General features: G+C 66.2%; 2 protein-coding genes across 5 annotated transcripts; one reads left to right on the forward strand and one right to left on the reverse strand.

The window, feature by feature from the left end:
• Positions 1–2,194: 2,194 nt before the first annotated feature.
• On the forward strand, positions 2,195–5,135 carry LOC114490147 (protein C19orf12 homolog). 2 transcript variants are annotated; one of them, XM_036013319.1, is made up of 3 exons: positions 2,195–2,395; positions 3,383–3,563; positions 4,291–5,135. In XM_036013319.1, the coding sequence occupies exons 2-3, from the start codon at positions 3,404–3,406 to the stop codon at positions 4,554–4,556; spliced, it is 426 nt and encodes a 141-aa protein (XP_035869212.1). In that variant the 5' UTR covers positions 2,195–2,395; positions 3,383–3,403; the 3' UTR covers positions 4,557–5,135. The 2 variants fall into 2 exon arrangements, with proteins under 2 accessions (XP_035869212.1, XP_028359879.1); XM_028504078.2 differs by lacking the exon at positions 2,195–2,395 and adding an exon at positions 2,456–2,477.
• A 6,843-nt stretch (positions 5,136–11,978) lies between these two features.
• PLEKHF1 (pleckstrin homology and FYVE domain containing 1) lies at positions 11,979–20,226 on the reverse strand. Of its 3 annotated transcripts, none has more exons than XM_036013320.1 (2): positions 20,170–20,226; positions 11,979–13,587 (listed from the first exon to the last, which is right to left on the reverse strand). In XM_036013320.1, exon 2 carries the CDS (start codon positions 13,576–13,578, stop codon positions 12,745–12,747), a length of 834 nt encoding a protein of 277 aa, XP_035869213.1. In that variant the 5' UTR covers positions 13,579–13,587; positions 20,170–20,226; the 3' UTR covers positions 11,979–12,744. The 3 variants fall into 3 exon arrangements, with proteins under 3 accessions (XP_035869213.1, XP_028359865.1, XP_035869214.1); XM_028504064.2 differs by lacking the exon at positions 20,170–20,226 and adding an exon at positions 19,473–19,886 and having other exon boundaries at positions 11,979–13,591; XM_036013321.1 differs by lacking the exon at positions 20,170–20,226 and adding an exon at positions 15,119–15,278.
• Between the last annotated feature and the right edge of the window lie 6,086 nt (positions 20,227–26,312).

The raw sequence follows: 26,312 nt of genomic DNA on the forward strand, positions 1-26,312 counted from the left end.
TGCTATGACGCTGAGTGCTCCCAGTGAACAACTGGATTTGGTCGCTATCAGCTCCAGCTGGTCCACCTGGCCGTGGGGCACCGTCCAGTGAGAAACGTCCAGCACGGACCTTCACATCCACCTCTGACACGTGCCATCGGTCACAGCGCCTTCTCTCCACGCACTGCACACGACTTTTCTTGTTTCACTTGCATGTTGACCTTTCTTGAGAAAATAAAGCACAAGATCCCGAAAATGTTGCTTACTCTCTTCCTTCTTCAGTATAAAAAGGGCTGCACAGAAATGCACCAGTTTACGTTGTTTCAGAGGCACGGGGACATGGCGGCTGTCACGGTGCGTCTCGCAAAGCTGTTTCTGACGACCAGCAAGCGCTGCCGGAGCCACCGTTCGGGAAACGCCCAAGGGACCTTCTGGCCAAACCAGTGTCACAGAATTGTCCACCTGCAACCTTTATAATTTTTTTTGTTTAAAATGTTTTATTTATTTATTTTTAGAGAGGGAAGGGAGGGAGAAAGAGGGAGAGAGAGGGAGAAACATCCATGTCCGGTTGCTGGGGGTCATGGTCTGCAACTCAGGCATGTACCCTGACTGGGAATCGAACCTGCGACACTTGGTTTGTAGCCCGTGCTCCATCCACTGAGCTGGGCCAGCCAGGGCAACCTTTATAATTTTATTAACCAAATTCACCCTACTCAACTCAATAAAAAATAAATTAAAAACATTTAAAAGTATGTCCCAGTCATCCCTTTGAAACTGATGCCTTTCTTGTGTGTTAACAACACGCCCAGGGAGACTCGAGGGGGCCTGCAGACCCCCGCCTTTGGAGGCTCCCCCCCAGGACCCCGGTGACATAAACAGGTGGAGGGCGAACGTGTGTGTTTAGTAGGTTGGTTCTTCCCACTGGTCTGCTTACTGTGCATTCTGTAGTTTGTGGGGAGGAGGGCGTCTTATCAATTTACCTGGTTGATTTCCACGGCAGACATGTGTGTGAAAGGCCCCCCTGGAAATGGGGTTGGATGTGAGGCCTGGGCTCTGCGGGGTCCCCCGGACTGTCCCTCAGGGGCTCCATGTGGTGCTCCCAGAGGCCAGCAGGTCCCTCAGGGGCAGCAGCCAGAGGGAGGACACCCCGGACACCACACGGGGACAAAACTTGCCTGAATGGCAACGTAAAGGGGCCTGAGCCGCAGAACCGAAGGGAGTGGGGAGGGAAGGAGAGGAGGGAGGGAGAGAAAGAGAGAGGAAAAACGAAGAAAGGAAGGAAGAAAAGAGGAGAGAGGAAGGAAGTGAGGAGGGAAGGAAGGAAGGAAGGAAGGATGGAAGGAAGGAAGGACTGACAGGCGGAGAGAAAGAAGGGCTCAATAAAGACACCTCCAGATGTTTGGGCAAACTGATGTTCGCTGCTGGGACTCATGCATGTCCATGGAAGGCCCAGAAGGCTTCTGCAGACTGCAGAGGGCCCCGGGCCAGCCCGTGTGTGTGTGTGTGTGTGTGTGTGTGTGTGTGTGTGTTGGGGGCTCCATGAGCCCCTCTAGAGCACAGCGGACGCCCCTCACTTGCGGGCTCACCCCCCGGAGATGGGAAGGGCCCTCCGAGGGCTCCCTGGTGCTGCCCGCACTGTGGGGCAGGGGGGCCTAAGGAGCCCTGAGCCCAGCCTGTGCAGGCGGCTCCTGCTGCTGTCGGTCCCCAAACAGGGCGAGGTAGCGGGTTCCTGCGACCCTTACCAGGGATCTGGCATTAGCAGAGACACACACAGCAGGGATTTGGGTGTCCGCTGGGTCCCGCTGCCCACAGTCCCGGAGCCCCTTGCATGCTCCAGGCCCCCCCACCTCAGCTTTGTCCCGAGCGCTAGGAGGAAGCCTGCCCTTGGCCTTCACACCGCAACCCCCAAGGCCAGAGGCCCGGTGCCCGCTAGGGGACAGCTGCTTTTGGAAGTGGCTGCTCCTGTCACCAAACGCTAGTTCAGCCCTCACTTCCCAAGGCCCTGCCCTCTCTCCGTGGAGCTGTGGGACGGAGTGGGCCCCGGGCCGAGGGGCCCCGGGGCCAAAGGGGCACGGGGGCTCCGAGTGGGCTGGGGGAAGGGCAGGGGTGACCTTGGGCCACCGGACTGATCCGAACGGTTCAGGGGGCCGGCCGGCGGGGCGCGCGCCCTGCCCCGGCTCCTCCCGGGAGACCGGTGGCCCTGGTCTGGAGCGCGGTGCGGGTGCCGAAGGACTCGGCTCCGCCGGGTCCCGCTGCGTGGCAACCGGAAAGTCCCTGCGCCGCCCCGGAAGGCGGGAGGGCGGAGCTGGGGCTGCGGGCGCGGCCGGGACCCGGTCACCCTCCGGCGGCCACGCAGGCTGCCCCAGTGACCCGGGACACCACCGGGTGCTGCGCGGCGTCCGGAGGCCTGCGGCAGGTGGGAGCCGGCGCGGGCGGGGCCGGGAGGGGCGCGCGTCGCGGGCCGCGGAGCCCGACCTGCACTTGGGGGCGGACCGGGGGTTCATTCATTTTCCGGAGGACCACGTGGAGCGCGGGGCGCGTCCGGAGGAAGCGGAAGCTCTAGGTGGGGTGGGACACAGTCGCTGGACCGGCCCTGCCCCCAGCGCCCCGCGCTGTCCAGGTGCCATTGCCGTCAGCCCCCGCACCAGCCTGGGGTGCGGGGCGCCTGTGCCCTGGCGTCCTTCCCTGACCTCTGTGCGCGGGCGGGGGCGGGGGCGGTGTCAGCGCCCTCAGCAGGCCTTCCGCCAGTAGCCTGCGCGCCCTCCGGCTGTGACAGGCCTGTGCCAGGGGGGCGGGTGACCTGTGAGCAAGGCGGGTCCTAGTGGGGACACGCGTGAGTCAGCACACGCGTGAGTCAGCACTCCTGCCCCCCCCCCCCCCGGGGAAGGAGCCGCTGTAGAGATGGTCAGGAAAGGATGCCAACCATTCAGGAGGGGAGTGAGTTCTAGGGGGTGGGTGCTGGAAGCTTCCTCCGTCCTTGAAAAGACCCCTTGAGAGGTGTGAGGGGCCCTGTCAGGAGGGCCGGACGCATGGAGCCCTGGTGGGGCCTGGGGCAGAGGGGGCGGGCGGGTGGGCAGGTGGGCAGGCAGGGCCTGGCCTCGGGTGTTTCCTGAGACAGAACCTGAGGTCCATGACCCCCCCCCCCCATTCTGAAATTCCAGGGACGGGGCGCCTCCAAAGCAAGGGCCTTGCACAGTCATAGCAGCAGGCATTCGCCTGAGGTCAGCCGGAAGGGCCTGGGCGGGAGGCCGGGTTCCGGCGGCAGCCCACTGTCCCTGGCCAGAGACAGGGAGGGGACAGGGCCACCGCAGAAGGGAGGCCTGTCTCTGGGCGCCGATAGCGAGGCAGAGGGACAGCGTTTGGTCCTAAAGGCTCTGACACTCCCCAGACTCTCCCCTGCAAGGCTGCCCCCCGGGCCGCCGAGATGCCCGTGGCAATGGGAGACGTCATGAGGCTGCTGGGCTCCATTTCCGAGGAGAAGAAAATGAGAGCGGCCGTCAAACACTCCGGGCGGGGCGCTGTGGTCACCGGCGCCGTGGCCTTCGTCGGTGGCTTGCTTGGTGGCCCCCCAGGACTAGCTGTTGGTAAGAGCAAGCGCCTCACAGGGGTGGCCGGCCCGGTCCCCCCCTGACACTCATGACAAGGGGACAGGCACCGCGGTCACAGCTGGAAGGAAGCCAGCGCTGTCCCCTTACCAGTCCCTAGTCCCCGGACGTGGCTTTATGGGGTGACCAGCTTTCGCATCACTGACCCTCTCCCGTCCCGGGGTCCCACTCACGATGCCACGTGGCATTTGATGCCACGTCTCTGGGCCATGCTGAAGGAAGCGTTGTCTTGGGCCGCACATGAAATCCGTGGCGACACGTAATCGCAAAAGAAAAATCTCATCACGTGTTCAGTAAATTCATCATTTAGTGTTGGGCCGCATTCACAGCCACCCGGGCTGCATGCGGCCTGCGGTCCTCAGGTCGGGCACCCCGGTACGGCGTCCCCTGCCCTGGTTGTGCCTCTTACTTCCACCGGGAGCCAGTTTCCGGCACTGGGCGAAGCCTGGCTGATGTCCCATGGTCCCTGGGAGGGAGGGTGACGTTGCTTCCTCTGGACGAGGGACAGGGAGATTCCCTGGGGGGGCCAACCACAGGCTGTGACCAGAGCCACAGGCTGTGACCAGCACCGCGTGGGGCTGGCTGGCTGTGACAACTCTCGCTCTCGTGAATGTGCCCACTCATCCTGACGGGGACAAGCTCCCAGTGAGCTCAAGCCACCGTTCGTGAGCAGGGCTGGACTCACTCAACCTTCCTTGTCTTCCAGGGGGCGCCGTCGGGGGGCTCTTGGGGGCCTGGATGACGAGTGGGCAGTTCCAGCCTGTCCCTCAGATCCTCATGGAGCTGCCGCCCACTGAGCAGCAGAAGCTGCTCCGTGAGTTCACGGCCATCGTCAGGGGCCTGGACGGGATGGACGCGGTGCAGCTGGTCGCTCTGGTCATGGGCAGCGAGGCGCTGAAGGAGCAGCTGCTGGCCATGCTGGTGGGCTACGTCACCAGGGAGCTCGGGGCCGAGGTGCGCTACGGCGATTAGCCCCTCGGGACGTGGGCTGTCGCCGGAGGGCCCTGGGGGCTGGGGTGCCCCACCCCACCCTGTGTTACCTTCAGCCGCCGAGAGCCTCCTGCGGGGGAGGCCCGGCTGTGCCGGATCCTGGTTGGACAACACAGATGAGGAAGTCCTGTGGCGTGGCCGCGTGGGGCCTGTTGTCTGAGCCCACCCTCCTGCCCTGGGGTCCGGAGGGAGGTGGCAATGGGCAGCAGCCGCTCATCTGCGAAGGTGACCTCTGACCCGGGAATGTGCGGCAGGGCTGGGCACACCTCCAGGCCCCGGGTCCCAGGACACGGCAGCCGGCCCCACTGGAACCATGGGGACCCCCTGAGTGAGCCCCTCCCCCAGTCTCGTCCAAGGGGCCTCTGGGAGGGAAATGCCCAGGGCACCTGCCCTTCTCCCACCTGCCGGGTCCCACCCAGTACTGCTTTTCCGGGTCGCTGCTTGCAGCAGAAGGTGCCACCGCTCTCCCTAAAGGCGTCGGGTCCCAGGCCACCTCTGAGAAGTGGGCACCCGAACGTCCCCACACACTGGGCACCCCCACACCGAGAACCACACCGGCCTGTCCCCCCCCCCCGGGAAGGCAGCCCTGGGAGGCAGTGACCCCGCGCCTGACCGACCCGGGCTGGACGTAGCCAGACCTGCTGAGTGAGACGCCCTTGGCTCGCTGGGTCCGGCGGGGGCTGCTCGCGGTGGGCGGTGGCCCCCAGAGCCGCCCGGACCTGAGCCCGGCTCCCTTGGGGGCGGAAGGTCCCTCCCTCGCCCCTCCCTCGGGCTCTCTCAGCCTTCAGTGTTTGTGTTTCGGTACTTCCTTGTACAAGCATCTTTTTTTCCTTAAAAAATTATATTTATTGATTATGCTATTATAGTCGTCCTGAATTTCCCCCTCCGCCCCCCTCCACCCGGCACCCCGCTCCCTCGGGCAGTACCCCCTCCGTCGTTCACGTCCACGGGTCCTGCGTGTGAGTCCCCTGGCTGCCCCGTCTCCTGTGCTGCACTTCACGCCCCCACGGCTGTCCCGTAACCCCCTGTGTGTGCTTCTCAGTGCCCTGGCCTCTGCACCCCTCCCCCCACCCCTCCCATCTCTTCATCTGTAACTCTCGGTGTTTTCATGACGATGTGTCTTGGCGTGGGCCTCTTTGCATCCATCCTGTTGGGGGCTTTCTGCACTTCCTGGGCCTGCGTGTCTATTCCCTTCACCACATTAGAGCAGTTTTCTTTCATTATTTTTTTCAAATTGCCAGTTTTCTTCCTCTCCTTCCTCTTTCTTCCTCTTCTCCCCCCGGCACCCCCAGGTGAATGAGGTGAATGCCGGACCTCTTGACGTCGTCCCGGAGGCTGCCTACGCTGTCCTTGTGTGCATGGATTCTTTTTCCTTCTTGCTTTTCGGGTTGCTGGGGCTTTTTTCCTTCCTTATGTTCCAAATCATGGATTCGATTCTTGGCTTCATCCACTCTACTGTTGCTTTCCTGTAAATTGTTCTTTATTTTAATTAGTGTGTCCTTCGTTTCTGACCGGGTCTTCTGTATGCTGCCGAGGGCCTCGCTGAGCTCCTTGAGCATCCTGGTCTCCAGTGTCTTGAACTCTGCATCTGACGGATCACTTATCTCCATTTTGCTTAGCTCTTTTTCTGGAGTTTTCGTCTGTCTCTTCATTTGGGCCGTGTTCCTTTGTCTCCTCACTTTGGCAGCCTCCCTGTGTTTGCTTCTGTGTCTTAGGTAGAGCTGCTGTGACTCCCTGCCTTGGCAGTGTGGCCTCATGCAGTAGGTGTCCTATAGGGACCAGTGGCACAGCCTCCCTACCACCCAAGCTGGGTCCTCAGGGTGCACCCTTCATGTGGGCTGACCACACCCTCCTCTTGTACTTGAGCCTTGGTTGCTGTGGCAGGTTAATGGGAGGGGTTTACCCAGACCAGTCAGCTGCAAGGACTGGCTGTGACCACGGACCACCAACCTCCGCCCTCCGTGGAGGATCAGCTGTGCAGGGGCAGGGTGGTGGTGCTCCCACGCGGTCTGTAGCTGTCTGCTGGGTGCACTGGGCCTGGGGTTTCCGGGGTGGTGCAGGCTGGGGCAGCCCTTTCTGAGCCGTAAAGCAACCTGAGATGGCTGCTACTTGTGCTGGGCTTGGGGATTCCCAGGCAAAGCCAAGCTGTGAGTCTAGGCTGCTAGTTCCCAACCCAGGGCTCACTGAGACCCGCTGTTGCCCATTGGAGAGGATTCTGGAAGCTGTGAAGCAGGAGCCTAGACCAGCCAATCCTATGGGAAAGCAGCTTGGGAGGGGCGGAGCCTCTGCGGATCTCCAAGGCAGTTCAAACAGTTTTCACCAGGTCAATGGAGTCTCAGAAATGGAACCGGCGTTCCAGCTCCGTGGGGGAGCGTTAGAAAAGGGACAATGGCGCCTGCTCCCCTGACACCAGACACTTCAGCTCCTCCCTGTGTGCCCCTGGAGCCTTTCAAGCAGCTACCCCGGTGCTGGAGCTCGGGGGAGTGATTCTTAGTAGGTGAGTCCCTGTGTGGGTTCTTTATGAGGAGCTGCCTGGGGCTCCAGAATTTTCTTCCAGTGACTCAGTCCCCACTGGTTTTTGCAGCCAGACATTGTGGGGACCTGTCTTCCTGGCACTGGAGCCCTGGGTTGGGAGCCTGGTGTGGGGCTGGGGCTCCTGCTCCTGAGACGTCCCCCCCGAATTGTTATCCACCACACGTGGGCGCGGGGCCAGCCCGTTCCGTGTCTGCGCCCCTCCTGCCTAGGTCTGGATGGATGTGGTTTCACTAATTCTGTAGTTGTCAGACTCCCATTCAGCTCGATTTCTCTCGGTTCCGAGCCACAGGTTGCTCCATACTTTAGTTGCAATTTTGTTGCACTTGTGTGAGGAGGTGAGCCGTGTCTGCCTACCCCACCATCTTGACTGGAAGTTAAAAAATCTTCATTTATCTATTTTTGACGAGTCCACACCTGCCCGTTAGGACATCAGGCACAAACGAAAAAGGGCCTCCTCTCCCGCTGCCCCCACCCCCGCTCCTCCCCGGACACAGCGCCCCCAGCAGCGCCTCCTGCAGACGCGCTGCTTCCAGAGAGCTTCGGAAGGGGATTCCTTTCCTCTTACTCGTCAGTGTTACGATGAAAACGTCGATAAATCCAGCAGAGTGTAATAACATAAAAACCGCTACAAATTCCACCACTGAGATCACTACAGTGAAATTTGGCATATCCCATGCACATCTTTTAATGTCACGCGCGTGTGTGTAACGCACGAGTGTGGATCCTCTTTGGGTTCTTTCACGGAGCCTCTCACGGATACCCCCTAGTGATGAAACTTAGCTCACGGGTGCCCCCTAGTGATGAAACTTAGCTCACGGGTGCCCCCTAGTGATGAAACTTAGCTCACGGGTGCCCCCTAGTGATGAAATTTAGCGTTACTGTGGGCGGGATGGCTGCAACATTGTTACTGTGGGCGGGATGACTGCAACATTGTTGCACTCGCCTTGGAGGTGGCTACTCTCGGAATGCGCATGCGCAGTTTGGCTTCCGACAGATGGTCTTTAGGCTCAGTCCCTCAGAATGAAAGTGAAACTGCTGAGTGAAAGTGAAACTGCTGGGTTAAGGAGTTGCACTATATATTTTTAGGGTTTTATTTATTTTTAGAGAGGGGACGGAGGGAGAAAGAAGAGAGGGACCTCAGTGTGGGGTTGCCTCTCACACGCCCCCTACTGGGGACCTGGCCCACAACCCAGGCACCTGCAGGGTTTTTTAAGGCTGTAGGTTTATTGGCTCAAGACTCCTTCCGAGAGGGCTGTCCATTCGTCTCTCAGTGGCAGGGTCTGGGGCCTCCCTGCGCACCCTCACTCAGAAGTAGGATGAGAGGGCCTTGACCCTTTCCGGATGTGGTGAGTGAGCACCAACGCCTTGGTGTGACTTGTTTTCCTCGGCAAGGGAACAGGGCTGGGTCAGGGGCGACCACAGGGGGGAGAGGCAGTCCGGGTGCCTTCGCCCTACCCGTGTCCCGGGCACAGCCAGGCTGGGACACGGCCCACAAGGGGCTGCTTTATGGGCTCCCGTGGGCAGTGGCTGGGCTCTCCTGAGGGATAGGTAGGTCGGCCTCGAACAGAGCACCCGCCGCGCCCCCTACAACCCTGGCCGTATAACGCAGGATGCCCCTCGGCCCTGAGCAGCGGGCGCAGGGCAGCCGAGAGGTGAGTGCCGGGCCCAGGGAGACCACGTGGGGGCAGGACAGCCGAGGGCTTTCGGTTTGGGCAGCCTGTTCTCCCTCAGCTCAACGTGCCCCTCTCTGCCCACAGCGGTTCCCTGCCGGTGCCCAGTTTGCCAAAACGCCTTCTCTCTCTCCCGGCCCCGGAAGGAGAGGAACAGCTGCTGGGACCAAGCCAGCACTCGCTAGAGCCTCCTTCCCCAAGGCCTGGGCGGTGGCAGCCGTCCCAGGGAGTGGCATCGGAGCAGAGGTGCTTGGTGACAGAGAGGGGCGGGGCTGGGGCCCCTCGTCACCTGGGACTGGCCCCGGCCCCCCACACCCCTGTTCTGGCCGATGCCTCATCCTCGCCTGGAGCTGCCATTGCTCACAGGTCTCTGCGGCCTGCTGGTGGGTTAAGTGGGGGGTGGGGGAGGTGGTGGCAGGCACCTGAGGCCCACGCAGGCATGGTCACACCCTGCTGTCCCCTGGTGCGAAACAACACACACACACACACACACACACACGGTGGCCTCCACCCCTGGACCCTGGCACAGAGCCCCACAGCCCTTGGAGTCCCCTGGGTGGCAGGAGAGTCTTTTGTCCTAAGGAGGCCACACCTCACACGCAGCAGCGGCAGGACCGGGCCACGAGCAGGAGCACAGAGCTTGCCGTGGCGCCCCGTCCTCCCGAAACGGAGGGGGCCGGGGCCTGGGCGGGCAGCCGGGCGGCCGGGCGGGCGGAGCGAGGGAAAGCGTGGGCTTGTGCGCAGGAGAGCCCAGGACCCGGCCGAGACCCGGGCAGCCGCCCGCCCTGAGCCTGCGGGGGACGGGGGTGGGCAGGCTCGGGAGGAGCAGCTCGGCCAGCCGGCCTGCGGGGCCCTTCCGGCCCTCCGAGGCCCCTCACAGGGCTGGGATGCCGGCTGCCAGGTGGGCGGGCTCCTTGCAAGGTGTGGACAGCAGAGGGTCAGGTCACCAGAAGGACGAGGAGGTGGGGTCCACGTGGGTCACGGACCCAGGGTGTCTGGCGACGACAGACTGCACATTTGGTGTCACCCCCGCCCCCCCTACTGAAGGCCACAGGGACTGACAGCCACCCCCCCCAACTGCGCAAGGGGCGGCGTGGTCCTGTGCCCCTCCCCCCTGACAGGGGCCCTCTCCCCAGGGTCCGGGGAAAGGGCCCAGGGGGGGCGTGGGACCTGGACCCGCCCCGGGTGAGGCTGTCCCCACGGCGCCTCAGAGTCCCTCCCTGCCTTCCCTGTGCCCCCCCCTCGGACCCCGGGGCCCTGCCGCCCGGCGCTGGAGCCGCGTCCCTTCTCCTGCCGTCGGGCGCGGGCGGCCGGGCTGGCAGTGCCTTGGCCTTTTCCCCAGGCGGGCTGTTCGACGGTGATGTTTTCCCTGAAGTGGGCTTTGTTGGCTGGAAAGAATGGACAGTTTTATGGTTCCTGTGACTTTTTCCTTTAAATCAGCCTCCCCAAGGCCTCTCTTCAGTGTCTGTATGTCTTTGTACAGGTGTGTGTGTCTATATACAGGTGTGTGTGTGTGTGTGTGTGTGTGTACATCGTTTTCCCACAGCCCTGCGGGTCCCGGGCCCCGCCGTCCGCGCCCGTCGTTACGACTCGCTGCCGTGAGACGGGCCCCGCCCCCCGGACGCCAGCCATGTGTCTGCTCCCTCGCCGACGGGGCCGGCCGCACTCCGGGCAGCGCCCCAGCACAGACTCGCCAGGGACTGAGGTTTCCCCTTGTGTTTGCCCAGGAGTGTCTGGCTCCGCCTGCCCCCCCTGCGCTGTCCCTCCCAGCTGACCTTTCTGTGGTCGGCGCTGGAGCTCCCCAGAACCGGCCGGGCTCCTGGAGGTGGTGGGCGGGGCCAGCAGGAGACAGAAGCCAGCTGGGAAGAGACGCTCCCGTGGGGTGGGGGCGGGGGTGGCGCAGGACCTAGGCCGACCCTTGCCCGGGCTGCCGCTGAGGTCTCTGCAGGACCACCCGGCCGGAGAGGGCCAGAGGGCTCTCCTGGGCAGCTCCTCCCCTCGATGGCCCCCACCTCCCGTCCATGCACCGTGGTCCTGGCTCCTTCCAGGGCACACGCCCGGTCCCGGGGGCACACGGGCCCCTCCTCAGGGCCGCTGCTGTCTGCAAAGCCCCTCCCTGAAAGCGCTGTCCCCCCCCGACTCCCGCCCATCACCCTCAGTGCCCTCACCACAGCACACACCAGGACAAATGCCAGCACTCCGTGCCCACCTGTCCCCACTGGGCTTCCACTCCTGCGGGGCTGGGACCACATGTGTCTTGCTCACAGTTACGTCCCCAGGTCCTGGCATGGCACCCAGCAAGGGCGGCCCCGTGGGCCCTCAGCCCTTCCCTGACACCCGGGGGCCCAGGGAAGCAGTAGCCCTGATGGCGATGGGGGGTGCAGGTCTCAGGGGCCCTGGCGGGGGAGGGGCAGCATGCCCGCCCACCGGGTCCTGTGCACCTGGCAGGCACCTGCAGGGAAGACTGGGACCAGCTGCAGGCGGTCCCCTCCGCTGCCCTCGGCCAGGTGAGGGGGGTCTGGGGAGTGGGCTGAGACCAGGAGGCCAGTGCCCAGAACCGGGCAGCCTTTGCCCCAGCGCCACCCCTGAGGCGGAGGGAGGGGCCGCCTGGCCCCGGGGTCTGAGAGCGCGCCGGGCTCTCCTCCTGAGGAAGTGGCACCTCAGCCCGTGACCTGTCCCGCCCTGAGCCCTCTGCCCAGGCAGAACCGGCCTGGGCCAGTTTGTGCGGCCCAGGGAGGCCCAGGCTGGTAAACAAGCCAGTCATTCCTGGACGCCTGCTGGCTGGCAGTGACCCCTGCTCCGTCTGCCACAGTGGACGCCGGCCAAGGCCAGCCGGGCAAAGGGCAAGGACTGCAGAAGCCGAGGCCGGGGATTGTCACGAAGGGCCCGAGACAATGGCAATCCAGCTCCGGCCCCAACACACACATCTGCACTGGGGGCTCCCCTACAGCCCGGTGCCAACCCCCAGGATGGCCGGGCACGGCTGGGCACAGGGCTCATGGCTTCCTGGCTTCCTGTGCCCGCCGTCCACCCGTGCAGAGAGCGCACAGCGAGGCGGCAGGGCCGGGGGCAGGGGGCTGCACACGCCTGGGCCCGCGGTGCGGCCCCAGTTCCCAGGAGCGCCGGCCTGGCGGGCGGCTGCTGCACCGGCCCCCGCGCGGCGTCAGCCTCGGAGCCCGCAGTGTCTGACGAACCCCTGGACTCCCCGACCACACCACACACCCGGGCTCTCTCTCTTTATTATCGAGTCAGTCTGCGTAAGGTTTCTGTTGCCTGGAATGAAAGTGTCCCACCTGCTCCCCTGGCCACAGGGAGAGGGGAGGCCTGAGGGAGGTGCCAGCCCCCGGGACACCTGGGAAGAGGCGAGGCGGGGCGAGAGGCCTCGGCAGGCCGTGGTCCCCAGCCCGCCGCGCCCACCGTGCGGCAGGCTCCAGCTGGCTCCGGGCGAGCCCACCTGCACAGCTGACCAGGCAGGTGACCATCGGCAAGGGGGGTGGGCCAGCCCAGGGCTCCCAGAGGCCTCCCAGGAGCCGCATCGTCCCCTGGGGGTGCCCTGGTCTGGGATCACGAGCCGTGGTTCCAGGCCTCAGAGAGGGGAGGACCTCGCTCTGGTCCTGTCCTCCTTCCGGCCCCTAAAGGTGCCCGGGGCAGGCTAACTGCAGGAGCCGCAGCTCCCAGGGCTGAGAAAAGGCCTCGGTCCCCAAGGGGATCTCTGAGATGCGGCTGGCCGGACGGAGACCGTCCCGGAAGTGGGGGTAGGAAGATGCCCGTGTCCAGAGGAGAGCCACTGGGGGGTCCCAGAGGGTGAGAGTCGGTCTCCAGGCACCGCCACCAGCGGGGGTCAGGTCCTGAGGGCGGGGCGCCGGGGAGCTTGGGGAACTGCGCCCCCTAAGGAGCCCTGGAGGCAGCGGAGCCTGCGTGACGGGGGGACCAGCAGGGAGCCGCCCCTTGGCGTGCGGCGGGGGTCAGCTGTGGAAGGAGGACCAGGAGACGCCGGAGTCATAGAACCGCACGCGGCTGGGCCAGTCGCCATCCCCGCTGCCCTCCCTGTCGTCGTCCGAGTCCTCGTCATCCCCGCTGGACGCCCCGCAGCCGGCCCTGGCCGGGGACCCCGCGCTCTGGGCCCCCCCCTCCTCCTCCTCCTCCTCCCGGCGCTTCTGGGCGGCCAGCTCGCGGTAGCAGAGGCTGCAGACGCGCAGGGGCTTGGGCGACAGGCGCGGCAGCAGGAAGCGCGCGCGCGAGCACTCGGCGCAGACCACGAAGCCGCACTGGCGGCAGTGGTGGCGCCGCGTGAGCGCGGAGAAGCGCGTCTGCGTGCAGCGCATGCAGATGTCGGTGGCCTTGTCGGGGATCCAGGGCGCCGCGTGCTCCGTGCTGGGCGCGCGCCCGGTGGCCAGCAGCTGCCGCCGCACGCACTCCTCGATGTGGCTGATCCACTCCTGGCGCTCCGTGGCCGAGGCGGCCGACACCACGAAGGACTTCTTGGCCGTGCGGATCATCCAGCGGTTCTTGGCCCGCAGGGTCTCGGGCAGCGGCTCGAGCGTCACCTCCTCCAGCGGGATGATGTGCTGGCTGCGGTACTTGCGCTTGCTGAGCACGATGCTGCCGTAGACCAGGATGTCGCTGAACAGGAAGAAGATGCGCGGCTTGGCCTTCTTGCGGCACTCCTTGGTCAGCACGCCCTCGCCCAGCAGCACGCGGCCCGGCAGCGCCAGCGGCTGCCCCGACGCCCCGAAGCAGCTCTCCACCTCCGCGATGCGCTGGCTGTTGATCTCGGTGTTGGCCAGGTACTCCACCATCTTCTCCGGCTGCGGAGGGGCGCGCACAGGTGTGGGCGTGGCACCGGGGCCACTGTGCCCGCCCCCCGTTGCCCCGCCCCCCTGTTCACCCAGCCCGCGGCCCTCAGACTGGGAGTTACTGGGTGGTGGGGGTGCCCCAGGGAGGGGAAGGCAGCGGCAAAGACGTGGGACCGCATAGTGCCACTGTGGGTGGCGGGAACACCCCCCCGGGGAGCCTCAGAAGATGGGGGAGAACCCACTCCCTCACTGCCCACCCAAGGGACGAGGATGCTGAGCCCCAACTCCCACCAGGGGTGGCCAGACCATTAACCCCCCCAGCGCGGCGGCCTGCCCCAGGTGGACATGCTGGGCAGTAAGGCATCCGCACGGTGCTTCACGCCAAACCATTCCTACAGCCCGTGAGCCCAGCGGTCACCGCTGTCACCTCAGGTGCCGTGTGCCGGCTGCTTCCTCCGTGGCACGCATGGCACACGTCCCAGAGGAGCCACTGCAGGCCCAGCAGGGAGGACTCCCTGGATGGGAGTCGGGGGCCCGGAGCTTGCACCCCAGGAAACGGGGCTGCCCCCGTTTCCCTTAGCCCACTAGGGTGAGGCCCGTTCCGTCCTCCTCGGCCGAGCCCCAGGTGTTGGTGGCCCTGGACCTCACCCAGGCCTGCCTGCTCCGTCCACGCACACCCCTCCCCACCCGGCTCTGAAGGCGAGCCGCCGGTCCCGGCCTCCCTGCCGGTCCTGGAGCTGCAGGCGCGGACCTCGCCCGCCTGCCGACACGCTCCTCCGACCCAGCAGGTCTGGCGGTGCTTTTCCTCGGACGGAACCACCATCCACCGCGTTGTTCAAGCCCCAAGTCGAGGACTCGCCCTGGACTCTCCTCTTTCCTGGGCCCCCCATGTCCCCCCCCCCACCCCGAGCAAGCACCGCGGCCTCTGTCTCACATGCAGCCCGCGTCTGCCCACGTCCCACTGCGGCCTCCCTGTGGGGCCCACGGCCAGGCGCCCCGTGCCCCAGTCGGGGTGCCCTCCGTCCCCCGACCCGGCTCAGAGTGTCCATGTCCCTCCCAGAAAGGGTCAGACAGGGCCACTCAGGCAGCCTGCCTCCCACCGAGGGCCGGTCAGCAAACCGTGGCCGGAGGGTGGACCTGGCCCACGGCCCGTCTCTGTAAATCACGTTTTACTGGGACGCAGCCGTGTGCATGCCTGTGCGACGGTCCGCAGCCACTCCCGCGCTGCGGTGCAGAGCCCACGGGTGGGGGTGGGGGGCGGGGACTGCTCGGCCACGGAGCCCGGGGCGCTTCCTGTGTGCCCTGCACAGAGGGTTTGCCGGCCGCTTCTCCAGGACGGCACCCCGTCTCGCTTTGCCCGCACAGGTGTTCCCTGTCCGCCCCCCGTTTGTTTGCCTGTGTGGCCTCCCTCCCCCAGATCTGGAATTCCACTGCTGTAGCCCCAGTCCCTGGAACGGAGCTGGGCGCACAGTAGGTGCTTTGGAAGTGGCGCCTTTCCTTCCCAAAGCTCCCGAGGGCGCACCGTGCACGACTCGGCTCTCACCTGTCAGAGGAAGTGGGTGCGAGCCGCGGTGGCTGCAGGCGCCCGGCACAGGCACGCGGCACACGGCACGCCCCGGCCGGGCCGGCCCCACACTCGGGGTTTCTGGGTCAGCGCTCCGCGGTCCCGACAGCCAGGCCGCCTGCGGGGAGCCGGGGGGCGGGGGGGGGGGGGGGCGGCTCGGGGGGCTGGGGGCGTGGCCCAAGAAGGGGCTCAGCCCTGCCCCGCGCCCCTGGCCTCTGGCAGACCACAAGGCCCGCTGAGAAGCGCCGCCCACACCACCTGATGTAACAACTGCTATTCTTAGGTTGCTGGTGCAGGCTGCCTGCTGCCGCCGGGACCCGGCACTGTCCCTGCCGCCGGCAGTCTGGCCACATTCCAGCGGCCACCCCAGGACCCCGGGCTGAGGGCTGGGCCCTGGGCTGGGCGGGGGGCGGGGCAGCCGGGCCCACTCGCAGGGTGGCGACATCACACCTGCCGTTACCCCTGCGCCCAGCCGGGTGGGCGAGCGAGGACCGACAGGGCACCGACGTCAGGGAAGAGAAGCGACCCACAGGACAGCGGGTGGCGCGCCACGTGCGCACAGAGGCCCACAGTCACACAGTGCTGGACAACCCCGCCTGCACCTAAGGACGGCGAGGCCGCACGCTCGCACCTGGGCGGGCGGCTGGTACCCGCAGCAGCAAGTGACACGCGAAGGCAGGGCCGTGGGGAAGTGGGGGCCCTCAGGCCGTGTTGGTGGGAATTCACTTGGTGCGGCCACTGTGGAAAACCATGCGGAGGTGGAAGAGAGAGAGAGAGAGAGAGAGGAAAGAAAGAAAGAAAGAAAGAAAGAAAGAAAGAAAGAAAGAAAGAAAGAAAGAAAGAAAGAAAGAAAGAAAGAAAGAAAGAAGAAAGAAAGAAAGAGAAAGAAAGAAAAAGAAAAATACAACTCCCACACGATCCACCGCCCCACTTCCAAGGACTAAAAGCAGGGTCTCCTAGGGTGGCCGCCCACCTGCCAGCGGCGTCATCCACGAGCGGCCGCAGGTGCAGGGAAGCCAAGGTCCACCAGCGGATGGATCTGGGAAATGCGGTCCACCGGCCCCGCGGCCTACCGCCCAGCCCCCAAAGGGAGGAGACCCTGACGCAGGCCGCGGTGTGGATGGACCTTGAAGACCTTACGCTCCGCGAAAGCAGCCGTCCGAGAAAGAGAAACACTGACTGCATGGTCCCACCAGTAGGAGGCCTCTGAAGCGGTCGAATTCGCAAGTGCGGAGGGCAGACGGCTGGGGTGGGGGAGGGGAGGGAGGCCAGCTCCCAGTGCGTGGGCGCGCACTTTCGGATCTGCGCGGGGCGGGGGAGAGAATTCCGGGGCTCTGTCTCGCAACGACGGGAGAGCCGCACCGCTGAGCTGCACGCTTCCAAGTGGTTCAGGTGGGCGACACAGACCAAAGTCGGGAGAAGGCGGCCTGGGGAGGGGACCGCGTGGGACCGGGAAGAGGGCGCAGACAGGGCCTGAGAGGCAGTGTTTTGTTCAGGAAAGCCGGCAGCAAACGGGCCAGCCCCCGCTCCCCGCCCACGCTGGCTCCAGAGGTGGGGACACGGGGCCCCCCATGATTCCTTTCCCAGACGGAAGACCCTCAACCAGACTCACCTCACAGGGCAAGGCCTGGGTCCGGGGCTCCTCGCAGCTTGCTGGGCGGGGCACCCCAAGGGCCTGGCAGGGTCACCCGCAGGGCCTGGGCCACCCCACGTGCCCGGTGCCCTGGGGGAGGGCGGCCACCCGCGCCCCCAGCACACCTGCGGGTCAGGCACCTGGCAGACCCGGGCAGGAACCTCAGGTTGCAGCCACAGGCTGAGGCCCAACACTGCAGCTGTGGCGGACGGGCTCGGGGCCGGGGAAGGGCAACAGCGGGCGGCCCCTGAGTCCCATGGGGTCCCCAGCGAGCTCTGGAGGCCGGCTTGTCCCCGAGCGGAGGACTCAGTCAGTCTGGGCACGGAGGAGGTGAGGCGCACGCCTGGGGAGGAGGAGAGCCCGGTGGGCGGCAGACGACGGCCTTCAACACTGTCCCGTCCCCGTAGGGGGCACCGGGCCGCCCCACACAAGACCCTCACGCTGCTCTGTCCCCACTCAGTGATGTACAGACTCTCTCCAGGCCTTGGTGGCCCCTGTCCAGCTACTGGTGGCAAAATGTGGCTCAGCAAAGGTTAGGGGGTCCTCATTCATGACGAAAGAGGTCTTGGCTCCCACCTGACCCCCCGCATGGCCTGGGGGTCCAGAGGCTCTGCGCCCCCCTGCTCCGTGGGCCCACAGTGGGTCCCAGGCTGCGTGAGCGGCTGGGCAGACGACATCCTCTCAGTGGCTCACCTGACATCTGCCACCTCCCCCTCCCCCCCCATGACCATAACTTCACACCCTGGTTTCACCTGACCTGGAGGTTTTTCTCGGTAAGCACAGCTCTTCCCGGTCCCCACCGCAGACGGGAAGCCTGCTCCTTTACTGTTCTCAGCAGAGGAGTGAGCCTCCTGCCCTTAGCTCCAGGGGGGGGCGGGGGCAGAGCTGAGACGTCCCCACAACTCTCAGTCGGGGCCGGTCTGGGACCCCGCCGTGGTCCCCAGGCGCTGACGGAGGGTGGGCGCTCCCCAGGGTCGGCATCTGGGGCAGGGAGGTGGACAGACCTGCTCTTCCAGGCAGGCTGGGAAGGCTGGCAGGCCGCCCAGCTGGCCCCCCTGAACCCGCGAGACCCCGCCCTCTGAGCTGGGCCCCCGGAGCCACAGCCCGCGTGTCACTGGGCTCTGTGCGTGGCAGCTGCGGGGGCACACGTGACCCACAGCCCGTCTGACCATCGCGGCTTCTCTCGATCCTGTTTGTGGGGCCGTGGCCCTTCGCGGCAGGGACTGGCCGGCAAAGCCTCTGGTGTTTGCTGTCCGGGCCTCGGCAGGGAAGGTGTGCCCACAGCTGGTCTGCGGCACCGCACGCTGTCGGGGACGCGCCTGACACTGTGCTGCCCGGGCATCCTCTCCTCTCCCCCGCGCACACGGGCATTCCAGAGACGTGTCTGGGGCCCCCTCCTGGGACCCTGGGAAGTAGGGGCCGAAGGCCGCCCAGGCCCATCCACCCGACGGTTACAGCCGGGACACGGCCTACCAGTGGTGCCCGGCCCGGTCACGGGGGCAGGGACTCGGGACAGCTCCCCGCGGGGGCGGGCTGACTCACCACCTGCCCCTGCAGCCCCAGCCAGGCAGGCCCACCCACGCCACCTCCATGCCGGCCTGATTCATTCCACCGTTCGAATCGCTCCCGGAGTCCCGGGCCCGGCGCTGCCCTACTGTGAGCCACCCCGAGTCACGGCAGGGACCAGGCAGAGGTCCAGCAGTAACCGACTTCCTGGCGGGAGCAGTTGATCAGGAAGCGAACCGGGCAGGTTGTTTCTGATGGCGAGTGCTAGGCGCCACGAAGAAGGGTGACATGCCGGGCAGGGCGGGTTGGTGGGTGGTTAGGCAAGACCTAGCTGCAGAGTGACCTGGCACCAGCCTGGACGCCGTGCAGGAGGAGCCAGCCACGCAAAGGCCACCGGGAAGAAAGTCCTGGGCCCAGGGAGCAGCTCAGAGGCCACAGAGGAAGGAGGGAAGGAGGTCGGGCCAGCCAGGCTGGCTGTGGCCGGCCCATAACCAGGGCGAGGATTTGAGTTTTTCTCCAAGTGCCCGTGGGCCAGGGACACCATCCAAGGGCTCTCTGCTCGCAGACACGCTGCCTGTCGGCTGCGTCCGGCCCCGGGCTTCCCGGAAGGCCCTCCTCCGGGAAAAGAGCAGGAGTGCGGACAGCACACCAGAGACCCCGGCGGCCGAGAGCCCGCAGCTCACCAGGCCGGCCCGTCACAAGCATTGTCTCACTCGGTGTTCACCCAAGCGCCATCGGGGAGGGTGCCTTCCATCCTCACAGCCACGCCCAAGGCCCCAGCTGGGTGACCGGCAGCTGTGAGCTGCTGAAGGCCCCTGCCCTTGGCCAAAGGCAGGGTCAGCAATCCAGAAGGCAGGCGCCCTCCGCAGACGCCGCATCTCCCCTCCCCTCCCCTCCCTTCCCCTCCCCTTGGGGCGGCCTGGGCAGGCCCCTTGGCTCAGCTGGACTGCCCTCCTGCCCCCAGCAGCCCAGGGGGCTGACGTGTGTGTTTTGGGGGGACACAGTGCTTGGCCTACACAGACCCAAGTGGAACTTACGCCCGGGGAACACTTCAGCTCTAAGTGGAAATTATGCAGCAAGAATGAGCCCAGCAGTGCCCTCCCCACCCCCACCCCCCGGCCCCGCCTCTTTCCTGTGCCGAGGCTGCAGCCTGTGCAGCTCAAGTTTTCCAGACGGGGACCTCCATTTCCCACCTGCGAGGGGCCGCCGGCCCCTCTCCGCTGCGCAGCCAGCTCTTGCAGGGGTTGGGGACAGCGAAAGGGAAGGGTTTTCCAGGGACTCCAGGCTGGGCGGGCACAGCCACTGCGGGCCTGCGTGGGTGACTTGGTCTGCGCCACTGGAGCCCAGCTCCGCTTCCTCCGGCGACTCACACCCAGCCTGCAGCTCAGCGGCGCCACGGGCCAGGCGGCTCCCACCTGAGAGGCCAGCGAGGCTGAGGCCACCGGAAGGCGCTGCTTCCCCCCCTCCTCCCTCCCTGGGGCAGCTGTCCCAGCCCACCTCTCCAGACCCCACCCATGGGACCAAGGCGTGAGGCCCCGACGGCGGGGGAGGCCAGGCACCCCCAAGCCCTCCCCACTCGAGGGGCGCGCTGAGATCCGAGCAGCCCACGAGCGCCTCCGGACCCTCGCCCGCTGACACGTCGCGAATCCCCAGGACCCTGCCTCGGCCCGGCGCCCGCTCACCGGTTCCCACCGGATGTCTCCGGAGCCCCTGCGGCCCCCACCCAGACTCCAGCTCCGCCAGCCCGCACTGAGCGCCCGGCTCCGCCCCTCCGCTCCGGACCAGAGTCCGGCCCGCCCTGGCTGCGTGCCTGTCCCGCCCGAGCCCCGTGTCTCCGGGAGTGGGAACGGCCAGCGGAAAGCCCGCCCGCCCCGCGCGCCCCAGCGCTTACCTGCTCGGCCAGGAGCCCCGCGCGCCTGTCCCCCGTGCTGCGCCCCGCTCACCCGCCACTGCCCAGCCGCGCTCCGCCTCCGCCGCGTTCCAAACTCTCCCGGACACGCCCCTCTCGGCCGCTCCGCCAATCCGAGCTTTGGCACGCGGGCGGGGGCGGGGCCTGGACGCCAGCTCCACGAGCCCAAGTTCCCGAGAAATGCGCGCGGGCGGAGCGGTGGGAGTCGGAGTGGGTGGGCCGTGCGCGCGCGGCGGCCGGTTCCCAGGCAAGCTCCCCAGGCCGAACGACCTCGGCCGGTTTCCCTCGGCGCCGCCGCCCTCCGCTCCCTGGCCGCTCTCAGGCGGTGCCCTGGACCCCGGCCGGGCTGCGGGGGCCCGCGGGCCTGGGGGAGGCGCGGGCGGCGGTGGCATTGCCCGACCTCGCTGCCTGTGGCGGGCCCCTCGCCCCTCTCAGCAATCCAGAGGTTAATAATCCTAATAAAAATCAGCAGCGTTTTATCCACTTTCAACTTGTTCTAGCGGCAACTGTCCGATAGACACCGCAGGGACCAGTTTCATGGCGCCGACAGCGGCAGGCAGTGTCCCCAGCCCTCCCGTCGTGTGCCCGGGCCGCTGGAAGGAAGCTCCAAGCCTCACCACTCTGCGAGACGAGCTCAGCCTTCCACCCGCCCGCCCTACGCGTCACCCGCCCTCGCTTCTTCCTGGTCCTCCAAACCGCGGCATTTTGGCAGCCGGGGTTCAGTTCAGCCTGTCACCTCCTCAGAGCGTCCCCCGCCTCCACCCACCCCCTCACCCTATTTCCTTATCTTGTGACGCGGGTCTCCTACCCGAAGGCACCTTATTACTCACTGGTCACACACTCTCGGCTTGCGCCGCCCACTCCGGCAGGGAGCCCACCGGCTGGGCAGTGGTCATGCGGTCCCTCCTTCGTCTCCGGAGCGGAGACCCGCGCCGGGCACTTAGGCCCTGCCTGTTGCACGGGTGGGGTGTGTTCGGCCGAGCGGGGCAGACCCCGGGCGCTTTCAGGAGGAGCTGGCTCGGCCACTTCAGAGCCGCCGACCCCCGGGGCCAGCAGCCAGGCAGGAGACACTCGGGGAGAGGAGGAGCCCACGGGCCGGTGCTGGACCTAGGGGCCTCGAGCCGGGCCCTGCCCTGCTGGGTGGTGTGGGCAGAGGCCGAGAGGTGGGGCCCGGGGCGGGGGGGGGGGGCGTGCCTGGCCCAGCAGAGGGGGGCCAGGACTCAGGCTGAGAAGGGCAGGGGCGGGGCGAGGAGGAGACACAGGGAGAGGCGCAGAGGAAAGCATGGCGGTGGAGGTGATGGCCAGTGGGTGCCCCCCCGCCCCCCCTGCTGTGGTCTCGGAGGCGCACACCCCAGCGGTGACACCTCCCCGCCTCCACCACCTTCACTGTTGTCACCCTCATTCTCGAGGAGAGACAGCCTGCACGGAGCAGCCAGCAGACGCCGCAGCCTCACGGCGGCATTGAAACCCTTCTTTCCTTCTTTTTTTTAAGGTGAGGCTTAGGTATGTGTATTTTCTTTTTTTCAAGATTTTATTTATTTATTTTTAGAGAGGGAAGGGAGGGAGAAAAAGAGAGAGAAACATCCATGTGCGGTTGCTGGGGGCCGTGGCCTGCAACCCAGGCATGTGCCCTGACTGGGAATCGAACCTGCGACACTTTGGTTGGCAGCCCGCGCTCAATCCACTGAGCCACGCCAGCCAGGGCTAACCCTTTCTTTATGAAATGCGTCGCCAACGTTTCACGGCGAGGGAGCTCACGTAGAAACCAAGACTCCCGGCCTCTTTAAATCCCCAGGCGCGGCTGTGCCCTGCACACGGGGTGCTGCGTGTTCTCCTGTTCGCTGCGGTCCCCGCCCCTCCCTGTGGTGTCCCTCTTGCTCGGCTTCCCTGCTTACGCCCCTGCCAGGGAAGGAGCGCATGAATTTGCAAGTCCGGATGGGAGCCCGGCCTCTACACCTGACGGAGGAGGGACCGGGCCCCGCGGGCCCAGAGGCTGAGCCGGAACCACGGATGTGAGTTGGGACATAGAGGCTCTGGGGAATGCCCCCCCCCCGCAGGTGGACACACCTTTTGTCACCTGGGAGGCTGGAGGGGACTCCGAGCTGAAGCTTCAGGACCATGTTCCATGACAGCCTCGGTGCCAGAACCCCCACCCCCCACAGGAGGGGGCTCCTCGGGGAAGGCAGCTCCTGCCTGGGGTGAGTGGCCCCGGTCAGGGAGCTGGGAAGGCCTGTGGTCTGCACAGCACCCTGGCATCCGCCACTGTGCCTGGTGCAGAGCGGGTGCCCAGGAAAGGGGGGGCCTTTTCACAATTCTGAAGCACTGGAGAGAGGTCATTGGCTCCGAGAGGCCCCTCACTAGCCTTGTCTCACCGCCGACCCGGGGCCCACTCGGGCCTCAGTCTCTTCTCCTGCCCTCCCTTCCAGCTCTGCCGTTCCGGAGGGAGCGCCAGAGGGGCCCTGGAGGCTGCCAGGCTCGCGCCTGCAGCTGCTCGGCCTCCCCGCAGGGACCCGCGTGGCTGGAGGAGACCTGGGCAGAGGGCCACACTCCTCCAGGAAGAGGAAAAACCCGTGACTCGGGGGCAGGCGCAAGTTGAGTCAGCCACGCCACAGGCTGTGGAAAAAGTGAGGTCTCCCCGCGGCTTCTTCTGCTCCCTGGGTAAGAAGCCCTGTCGGAGGAAAGGCCCCCCCACCCACCCACCCCAGATGGTGTGAATCAGGGCTCAGGACTTGGAAAACAAAAGGAAAGTTGGGAGAAACAAAGGAAGGAAGGGAAACAGAGCCGCTCTGTTTATAAGGAGCGGATCTTGAACTTGACTCCGGGTTGGCTGGCTTCCCGCGGTTCCCTGTGCTGCTGTTTTATGCCGGGGACTCCGAGCCTCCCGGCCACGGAGGTGGGGGGCCCTGGGGAAGGTTTCCAGCCCAGCAGTTAGGGAGACCGTTTTGAAGGAGGAAACCCAGAGGTGTTTGGGCACCCCGATTTCAGAAGAAGCTCTCTGCAGCGTTTTGGGTTTGGGGGTGCTGAAGTGCTGGGTTTGCCAGGGGCCTCGGCCAGTCTCCGCCGCCAGGCCCCGCCCCACGCCCCGCCTCCGTGTGTCAATATTTACTCCGGTCCGCGCGTGTGGCTGCCAGTGTTTGTCATTCCAAGCCTGTGTGTCCTTTACATGTTTTTGGCCCCCCTGGCGCCCGCTTCCTGTCCCGGGTTTCCCCACGGGGCTCTGACCAGGCCCGAGGGGAAAGGAAAACAATGGGGACAGAAGCAGCCGCTGCCTTCGAAAACGCTGGGGCGGGCGGAGTCGGCGTCGCCCCGTCCGCTGTCCCCCCCACCCTCGGCCTCTGCCACCTGTGCCTGAACCTTCCGCGTCCAGGCGCCACCCAAGAGCTGGGACGGCGCACGGCCGCCGAAATAAGTGCGCACGAGCTTTGGTCGCGCACCCGCACGTCCCTCGACGGCGTAGCGGGGGAGAAACGGAGACGTGTCCACGGGACGGGACGGACGCCCCTGGGGGACAAGGCGGTGTCGCCGCACGCACGAGGACCACGGGTCTCATCCGGGGTGAGCGCCGGGGACCGACCGCGCGGGAGGCCAACAGGGAATACAGACACCGCGGTGGCCGAGCACGAAAGCGACGAGGCGAACCAGCAGCGGAGGAGACCGGAGCCGGGCTCTCCTGGGCGGGGGAGTCGGACGGGATGGCGGGGGGGGGGGGGGGGGGGGGCGGGGCCCTGCGACGGGCTGCGGAGTCTTCTGATTCTGGCGACGGTGCCGCGTGTGCACATGAGCGCATGCGCGAACAGCGACCCCGCTGCGGGCTGGGGGCCGTGCGCTGAGCCGTGCGCACGCGATGCCTGCGAACCTCGAGGCCCTGTGGCCGCGGTGGAAGACAGAGCCTCGGTCCCAGAGCCCACGCTGCTCCTGCGCCCTGTTAGAGTCGGCGCCACGCTGCCCCCCGGACCCGGTGCCACTCTCCGCCTGCCTGTGGGTGGGAGCCCCTCTTCGCACCGGCGGCTCTGCCACCGAGGGGGCCTGGTCTAGGTGGGGCCTGGGGAGTGCGCCCCAGAGCTGTCTGGTGGCACAGCCAAGGCCCCGGAGGAGCCACGGGCTGCCCACTGCCTCTTCCTTTTCTTCCCCGTGGCTCCCAGCTCAGCTTGGTACGGACCGTTTAGGTCCTTTTCCCTTTATCTGTGGTGCAGACCGAAGACAGCCCGGGCAGGTCGGCGCACGGCAGCCCAGAAAGTCAGAATCCCCCCAGGCCCCCACTGTATGCTGGAATGCGGACCGATCCAGAACGAAAACTTTCGTCTCTACAGCGTTTGCGGGCGGAGGAGCCGAGCTGCCCCGGAATGGAGATTCCCTTGAGTGCTCCCCCTGGATTGTGCATTGAAACGTGCCACTCCTGCGCCCAGGGGCCCCGCTAGTTTCAAAGGTGTGAGCGTCCATCCAGCAGGGTGGGCCGCCCATGGCCCCCCGTTTGAGCAGGGAGGGGCGGGAGGGGAGGGGTGGGCAGCTTGGGCCTGGGGTCTGTCTCCCTGGCCGCTGGAATCAGCATTTCCATCTTCTCCAAAGCCCCCCACCCTGGCACCCCTACCCGTCCGGACTTCAAAGCCATGGTGAGGCCGCCCTGGGGCAGACAGACAGCCACACAGTCACCCCGGGGGCGGTCCTCGCACCGCGCTCCAGCCAATCCGGGCTGCTCCACGGAGCCCCATGCCACTCACACCTGGGAGTGGTTTTGTGAGGCAGCCGCAAAGCCCCAGCAGGTCTTACTGCTTAATTCAAAACGAATTCCCGAGTCATTTATCTTTGTGTTTATTACTGCAGTTTTTTCATGTTTTGTTTTCCCACGCACACTCCCGCCGCACCAAGGGTGAAGGGGAGCCCAGGAGGCGGGAGAGGAAGCTGAGGTTTCCGGTGCTGGCTGCTGCGTGGGGCCATCCCGGCGGCCCCCCGAGGTGCCAGAGCCGGGGGGTGGGCAGCAGGCAGGCACCTGGGTGGTGTCGCCCCTCAGCCCCTGACCTGGGTGCTCGTGTGACCGCTCTGAGCTGCTGCGGACCCTCCTAAGTGTTGCCGCTCCAGTTGGAGCCTTAACCCGCCAGCCTAGGGTTGCTGGGGAGGTGCTTCCAGCCGCCCCGTCCCATCCCAGTCCGCCCTGCGAAGGCGCCCAGTGTGCCCTAGAGGAACCCGGCTGGGGATGGGGTCCGGGCGCCCGAAGCCCCGCCCTGCCCACTCCCCCCAGCACGGCTCTGGCCACTTGCATTTTCTCCTCCGGCCGGGCCATCCCTCCTGCCTCCAGCCGGAGGCCCCTCTGCCTGCCGCACCCCAGCTCAGCCCCTGGCCTCACACTGAGGCCCAGGTCGGGGGGTGCTGCCCCGCCTGCCTCCAGACCCGCCAGGGGCCGGCCCGCCCCGTTTCCCACCCTGCGGCCCTCACGCTTCCTGTCCCCCTGCACAGGGAGCTCGCAGGGTGGGGGCCAGTCCGTGGCAACCAGGCCCTAGTGGCCACAGTGCCGGCCCCTCGTCCCTGGAGGCCCAGGGCAGAGGAAGCCAAGACGTTGAGAGGCGAGCAGATGTGAAGATGACGAATTCAGTGACACACCCACTTCTCAGGACTTCGGGTTTCTTCGCTTTAAATCCACGGCTCCGGGGCAGCAGGCCCTCGGCCACTCGGCACCGCGGCCACGAGCCCAGGTTGCAGGGCTCACCCCTAGCGTTCGGGCGCTGCAGGCCCCCGCCCCCAAGGGGCTCCCACACAGGACACACGTCCTGGGTTTCCAGCCCCGTGAGCTGTCGGCTGGCCCCCAGGGTCCTCGGAGCCCGTCCCCGGTGGCGTCAGCCCCTCTGCGGAGGGAGACAGGCCTCCTCGCCGACACGTCACGGCCCCTCCCCCCGCACAGCACCGCTGCCCAGGGCTGAGCAGCGGCCGCCGGCAGGCCCCGAGCAGCGCCGCCCTGCCGCCCGGCCATGGGGCTGGGTGTGAGTGCAGGTGAGGGACGGTGGCCGATGTGACTGGGAGGGCGGATGAGAGCCAGGGTCGGGGGACAGCGAGGTGGGAGAGAGGGGAGCTGCTGGGATTCAGGGGAAGACCAGCTGGGCCGTGAACTTCAGAGAGACAGCCCCCCCCCCCCC

The sequence above is a fragment of the Phyllostomus discolor genome, chromosome 12 (genome assembly GCF_004126475.2).
Source record: "Phyllostomus discolor isolate MPI-MPIP mPhyDis1 chromosome 12, mPhyDis1.pri.v3, whole genome shotgun sequence".
Classification (NCBI taxonomy): Eukaryota; Metazoa; Chordata; class Mammalia; order Chiroptera; family Phyllostomidae; genus Phyllostomus; species Phyllostomus discolor.

Bases quoted from the DNA above. Each gene is read 5' to 3' on its own strand.
- LOC114490147 (XM_036013319.1), top strand. From the start codon at position 3,404: ATGCCCGTGGCAATGGGAGACGTCATGAGGCTGCTGGGCTCCATTTCC. The intron at 3,564-4,290 runs GTAAGAGCAAGC...CTTGTCTTCCAG, and splicing joins CCCCCCAGGACTAGCTGTTG to GGGGCGCCGTCGGGGGGCTC.
- PLEKHF1 (XM_036013320.1), bottom strand. From the start codon at position 13,578: ATGGTGGAGTACCTGGCCAACACCGAGATCAACAGCCAGCGCATCGCG.